This window comes from Coffea arabica, chromosome 4c (assembly GCF_036785885.1).
Source record: "Coffea arabica cultivar ET-39 chromosome 4c, Coffea Arabica ET-39 HiFi, whole genome shotgun sequence".
NCBI lineage: Eukaryota > Viridiplantae > Streptophyta > Magnoliopsida > Gentianales > Rubiaceae > Coffea > Coffea arabica.
The window spans coordinates 19,410,061-19,417,202 of record NC_092316.1 but is presented as its reverse complement, the minus strand read 5'-3'; the positions used below and the strand labels follow the sequence as shown (position 1 = coordinate 19,417,202).

General features: G+C 38.7%; 2 protein-coding genes across 2 annotated transcripts; both read left to right on the top strand.

Moving 5' to 3' along the window:
* Nucleotides 1–209: 209 nt before the first annotated feature.
* On the top strand, nt 210–1,945 carry LOC113738397 (GDSL esterase/lipase At5g22810-like). Its single transcript, XM_027265582.2, has 5 exons — nt 210–478; nt 584–717; nt 813–1,046; nt 1,197–1,452; nt 1,614–1,945. Exons 1-5 carry the CDS (start codon nt 241–243, stop codon nt 1,802–1,804), a joined length of 1,053 nt encoding a protein of 350 aa, XP_027121383.1. The 5' UTR covers nt 210–240; the 3' UTR covers nt 1,805–1,945.
* Nucleotides 1,946–5,678: 3,733 nt separating this feature from the next.
* LOC140004722 (uncharacterized) lies at nt 5,679–6,272 on the top strand. Its single transcript, XM_072044864.1, has 2 exons — nt 5,679–6,073; nt 6,134–6,272. The coding sequence occupies exons 1-2, from the start codon at nt 5,679–5,681 to the stop codon at nt 6,270–6,272; spliced, it is 534 nt and encodes a 177-aa protein (XP_071900965.1).
* Nucleotides 6,273–7,142: the final 870 nt, after the last annotated feature.

Below are 7,142 nucleotides of genomic sequence, written 5' to 3'. Positions count from 1 at the left end.
AATGCTGTTCTTATCTAGATACTCTACCAGAAGAGTACTCTACTTCCCATAATCTACCACGTTAAGAGGGTTGAGTTTTAAAATTGCAAATCGAATCTCTTGAGATGTAGGCCTTTCAACCAATTGGGCTAATGAATACTACATCAATGGAATTATATAAATGCATCATCCAATTGCTGCATTGCAATCATCATTCCTCTCTTTTTCTGAGTTACATCACTGATTAACTGCTTGAAAACAATGGCCACTTCAGTTTTTCTATTGACATGCTTCCTACTAGTTTTGGGCCTCAATGTTGTCAATGGACAGCCTCTAGTTCCTGCACTATACTTGTTTGGGGATTCTATTGTTGATGTGGGAAACAATAACTATTTAGAGACTCTAATCAAAGCCAACTTCCCCCCTTATGGAAGAGACTTCATTAACCATGAAGCAACTGGGAGGTTCTGCAATGGGAAGCTGGCCACAGATTTTACTGGTACTTCTCTTCAATCTCAACCCTCCTATCATTTTCTCCTCCCTTTGTTTTCTCAATGCAAATGTATGATTTTTACAGGTATCTAACGAATTTTAGCTAATGCAGGTGAGAATCTAGGCTTCACTGATTATCCAAAGCCTTATCTGAGCAATAAGGCGAAAACAACGAAAAACATGTTGCTTGGGGCCAACTTTGCTTCAGCAGGTTCTGGTTATTATGAAGCTACTGCAAAAATATATGTAAGTACAAAATCTTTTACTATGTACAGACATTCTATATACAAGTGTAATGCTGATCAGATGATAATATTAACTGTATATTTTATATGGTTTAGACTACCCTTTCACTAAGCAAGCAGCTGGCACTTTACAAGGACTACCAGAATAGGCTAGTTGTGATTCTGGGGAAAGTCAATGCTTCAGCCACCATAAATGGTTCAATCCACTTTCTGAGTGATGGAAGCAGTGACTTTGTTCAGAACTACTACATCAATCCTCTGCTCTACAAGAAATACACACCTGATCAGTTCTCAGACATCCTCATCCAATCCTATGTAAATTTTGTAAAGGTAATGTTTTCTCCACGAACACTATTGCTCTCTGATTGCATATCTGCAACTGCAATTCCAGGAGTAATAATCTTGATGCAGCACATAAGTTAGGTGAATTTTATATAATCCATCTGCTCTAAAGTTAAATTCTTGCAAATTCTGCAATAGGCACTGTACAAGTTGGGAGCAAGAAAGATTGGAGTCACAACATTGCCACCAATTGGATGTCTTCCAGCATCCATAACTCTGTTTAGCGAGGATACCAACAAATGCGTTGAGAAGATGAATGCAGCAGCTGTTTCATTCAACAATAAGCTTAACATGACATCGCAAAGCTTAAAACAAAAGCTCCCCAATCTCAATCTTGTTGTCTTGGATATCTATCAGCCACTTTTAGACCTTGTCACCAAACCTATAGATAATGGTACTTGTCAACTTCCTCATTCTCTAATTGAATGCAGAAAACTACTAATCCCGATTAAATTATTTTTCTCTCGTTTGTTATTCATTCAAGAGTGGAAAGAGTGAGGCCAAAGGTTGAATTGAGGCAAGATTATACATATACTGAAATCAATTATTTTGCAGGATTTTTTGAAGCAAGAAAGGCATGTTGTGGTTCGGGGCTGATAGAGACATCTTTTCTGTGCAATGCCAAGTCTCCAGGAACATGTGCAAATGCATCAGAGTATGTGTTTTGGGATGGATTCCACCCAACAGAAGCTGCAAACAAAGTTTTATCTAATGACTTGCTAGTCAGCGGCCTCAACCTTATCTAATGTCTTCCACTAATTAAAGACAATGCATAAGAGTAATAATTTGATGTATTCCCCAGGTCAAGTTTGTTGCAATTGTAATTGAGTATTTCCCTTTATCGTAATGAAATTTATGAATTGTGCGTGCATCCATCAACAGTTTTATTACAGAGCACTTAATATATTTGATTATAAAACAAGCATTAGACAAATGAGTAATTTTATTAGCCAATCCTCTTGCTGTTTATGTTAGTGGTATCAGTTCTTTCAATCCATTTAATGGTGAATGTTGAGCAAAATCCTCTCACTAACCGACACAAACCTAACATTTGGAACATGTAATTAGAGATGTCACAAAATTTAGTGACCAATCAAATAGTTTTAGTTTTTCTTTTGGTTTTTCAGCTCACTAACTTAGAAAATCACTCTGTAGTTTGTCACCCCAATAAAATTTAAAGCAACATGTAAAACAAAATGCCTTCAATTAACAGCAATGCTTGCGTTCAATTTGAAATCTCATATGAAAGCTTGTTAAGTAATCAATATACGAAATCAAACCAACTAATTAAAATTTTTTTTTTATATTTCGATCACTAAATTTTTATTTCAGTCAAAAGGTCACCTCTAATGAAAGCGGACATTTTTGGGCACTCAACAATTAAAAGCATATTTTGTCACTGAACAAATAAGGATTTAAAATGTACATTTTAATTAGCTGAATAAGTCATTGCGGCTCAAAAAAAAAAGACATTAGTTACCAAATCAAAAAAATATTCAAAATGAGTCGCTGATTATTTCCCACTTTCTAGCTTACCAATGGGAAAAAGATCGAGAGAAAGGAGGCAGGCCTACCGTTTTTTTCCTTGCATGATCTTGATTGGAATGCTGTTTTGGCATCTTTCCGAGATTCAAGACGGAGTAATTTCAATCTGTTGTATGTATGTGGATTTATAATGAAAATTAATTTGCTTTGTTTGTGGATTCAGACAATATGTACCGTTTGCATTTTGTAGAGTGGATATCTTTTGTTCTCGTATATCATATAATATAGTGTATGTGGCCAATTATGGAGCTCCTAATTTTGTCCAACTTTCACTAAACTCTTTTAATCAACAATTTTTCAGTAATTATATGCCTCCTAATTACACCACCTCAAATAATTCAACATCTACCATCACACCAATTTACAATACTGCAAGGCATGATTGGGCAGTAGGTATATTTTCACTTGCATTGCAATATCTTTCTCTCCTAGTTTGCAATAGTAAGTCCACAAAGAAAAAAAAATACTTCAAAGCGAGCAGAAGGTAAATTCCCTTGGTGTAGATACTAGATGCTTTGATTATTTTTCAAAGGCTTGATTTCAATTATTTGAAATTATTTTTTGTCTCTATCTCATCTATAGTTGTTTGAAAATTTCCATGTTGGAAAAAAAGAAGTTTAAAATGGAATTCTGTTCTAAGAATTCCTACTTTGTTCTATTTCCCTTATTAAATTAAATATAGATTAATATGATTATTTTAATGAGGTGATACAAAAAGAGTTACTCCCTCCATCCCGAAATATTTGTTCCACTTCGGGTCTCATACTTATTTTCAACAGTGCCAAAATTTCAAATGATTTTGGTCTAAGTTCTAGCAATACCCTTATTCAATTTCTATGCATTATAACTTGTTGAATGACAGAAAAATGATGGAGTGGTGACAAGACGTGTGGGACCCATGCCTCAAGATCGTCTCTAGCTATTTTTTGAGAAAGTATCTTGCACGACCATTGTTTCCACTTGCTGTGGGACTCACGCGTATCAAGTGCAATTCTTGTAGTTTTTTTTGGCCCATCGAAAGATTAAAAGAATCTGGTATAGTTAAGGGCATGAGATGGGAATGGGGGAAAGTTTTCATTGCCAATTGTAATAAGTGACATTAATTTTGTAACAGACCAAAAAGGAAAGTATGATACTTTCAATGGGATAGAGAGAATACAATATTATTTTTAACCTAGTAACTCCTTTGGATTTGATGCCTTTACCGATGAATGAATATGTTAACTTAAATGGTAAGAAAAAGGTAGATTTTGTTCATGCTTTGCATAAGAAAGTTTGTATCAACATTGAGAAACAAACTTCTCAATATATTCAACAAACTAACAAAAGTCATCATAAGATGGTCTTTGAGCTCGATCATTAGGTTTGGCTACATTTGCTCAAGAAAAGATTCCCTATCCAAAGGCATAGCAAATTATCACCAAGAGGTGATTGATAGGGCGATAATTATGCGTTTTATTCGCTATTATTTGGTCCTAATTTTGGTCACTGAGTGTGCAAGACACTGGATTTCTACCCATATTTGGTATTTGTGTTATTTGCAGGAGAGTGGTGTTGAAAGTGGCAAAAGGAGGCAAATTCCAACAGACTGGGCCTTCTTTGGCGTGCCCAAGCCAGACAACGCAGAGCTGCGTGAAAAAGACGGATTGCGGGTCCTATCCCTAGGGGCTTTTGCTATTCTTTAGGGACAAAGTCTGAACCTGCGTGGGATTAGGAAATTGAATTCAAAGATGACTTTTGGCAAGAATCCAAGGAGGGAATGAAGGAAGCAATTCGTTTTGAGAAATCACCTATTATTTCGGCTAGCAAAAAGGGACGGCGGCAACATTACAAATAGGAGGATAGCAATAGACTAGGGATCCTCTCTTGGTATTGAATTTTTGTCTCTGCTTTTTGCTTAATCATTGTGAGTAGCCTAAGCAGCCGCATCACTTTAACTTCATCTTTCGTTCGGCAAAAACTTTATGAAAACTATGAATTGCTTCGTCGTTATGTGGCAAGGCTAATTTCCTTTATCTAGTTGAGGAGTAATCAAGGGCCGGAACACAAACAATTGTGAGATCGTTTTATTATTCTAAGTTCTAAGTTTGTGACTATTTGATTATTCTTTAGTTGAATTGCTTGTTGTTGTTTAGATATATTGAATTAATGTGGCCAGTTGTTCAGTTGTCTAAATAATATACCGCCAATTAAGACAGGGGTGTGTATCACTTGAATGTCTTAAATTAGTGGCAAACGGCACCAATTTCATTGCCTCGCAAGCAGTCTAATCTGGGTCGTAGGGATAATTAATCTAGTTTAAATGAATCAGCATGTGTGTTTGTTAACTAGAATTGGGTCTCTCTAATTCCTAAAGCTCTAATTAGATTAAATCCTTCGAGCGTCTCTGGGGTTATCTATTTTACAAGAGGGTAGTTTACGAGCGTCTCTGAACTGCTGTAAAATTAAGGAGAGATTGGGAGTTTGGCGGTTGCTAAATTGCTAGAACCAATTTATTTGTGAATGTGTGAAACAATTCAGATATCTATGATCAATTGCGTGAATCGGAGCCGTGATTATCTCCTTGACTAGGTTGTGTCAATTAATCGTTTATTACATTCCTTAGTTATTGCTTTTCTTGCAATAGTTTATTTAGTGACCTTACGCCTTTAATTTGTTCGTTTATCTCTCTCCCAAAAACCGCCCAACTATCTGTGTGTGACAAATTTACCAGTTCCCTGTGGAGACGACCCTACTCACTACTATACTCATTCAGTTTTGGGAGTAGGAATCATTATAAATTTTATCTTTGGTAGTTTGACAGCTACCAAAATTTGGCGCCGTTGCCGGGGAACTGGTGCTTGAAGTGATTTATTGCACAAGCTACTCTAGCCTTGTTTTATGCCTCAATCTTCTCGTACAGGAAAACTCGAGTTTGACCCGGAGATCGAGAAAACCGCCAGGAGGTTGACAAAGGAGACAAAGTTGCAAAAGCAACAAATCTCGACAGCACAACCATTTGAACTTGAGCAAAACTTTCACTTTGGGGACGCATCAATTAAACTGGAAATAAATTCGCCTAAACCCAATGAAACAATGGCAGCCCAAAGAACCTTGAGGGAGCTTGCAACCCCGAATGTTAACCAACAGCCTCTGTGCATCACGTACCTTGACACTGAGGAGGCTTTTGAGTTAAAGTCGGGTTTGATTCACTTATTACCTACTTTTCGTGGTGTTGCAGGTGAGGACCCACACAAGCACTTGAAGGAATTTCATGTAGTGTGTTCAACCATGGGACCTCAGGGAGTCACTGAGGAACAAATCAAGTTGCGTGCCTTCCCGTTTTCCTTAGCAGATAAGGCCAAGGACGGGTTGTTCTACTTGCCATCGAGGTCCATCACTACGTGGGAAGCATTAAAACGACAATTCCTTGAGAAGTTCTTCCCAGCCTCCAGGGCCGCCAACATCAGGAAGGAGATATGTAGAGTTAGGTAAGCACATGGAGAGACTCTCTATGAATACTGGGAGCGGTTCAAACAACTGTGTGCCAGTTGCCCGCACCACCAAATCCGTGATCAACTGTTGATCCAATACTTCTACGAAGGACTTCTTCCAATGGAAAGGAGCATGGTAGATACAGCCAGTGGAGGAGCTTTGGTTAACAAAACCCCAGATGAAGCCAATTGTTGATTTCAAACATGGCTGAGAACTCTCAGCAGTTTGGGGCCAGGTCCGAGGACATGACTAGGAGAGTCAATGAGGTCAATCATGCTGACTTGGCACATCAGTTAATGGAGCTAACAACTTTGGTTCGACAAATGGCAACGGGGAAGGTTCAAACCGTCAAAACATGTGGGATATGTGCGGCCCCCGAACATGCAACCGACATGTGCCCAACTCTTCAGGAAGATCCATACGAGCAGGCCAATGCCATGGGAGGTATGTCTGGAGCCCATCAAAGGAGAAATGACCCTTACGCACCTACATACAATCCAGGGTGGCGGAACCACCCCAATTTCAGCTATGCTAAAAAACCCTCGGGTTTCCAACAACCATTTTCACAGAAACCGCCAGTACAACAGCCGTCTTCATCTCAGGCTAGTATGTCCCTAGAAGATATGGTTAAGTCATTAGTTGAAAGCACTTGTCAAATGCGGCAGGACCAACAGAGGTTTGAACAAGAGACACGCATCGGCATGAGATCCTTGGAGGCGCAGATGTCCCAACTAGCGTCCTCAATGAGCAATTTCGAGAATGGTAAAGGAAAACTACCATCTCAGGTAATCCCAAACCCAAAGGAGAATGCGAGTGCAATGCTCCTGCGAAGTGGAAAGGAGATTCACCTTACCAAACCGGGAGCAACAAGAAATGGGAAGGAACAAGTGACCGAGGAACCTGAACAAGAAGAGGTAAACACCTCACCGCGCATTCCTAAGGCCTCTGACATAAACCCTCCTTTTCCTGGTAGGTTCATCAAAGCGAAGAAAGAGGAGTCAGAGAAGGAGATTTTGGACACGTTCAGGAAAGTAGAGATTAACATCCCCTTACTGGAGGCGATTA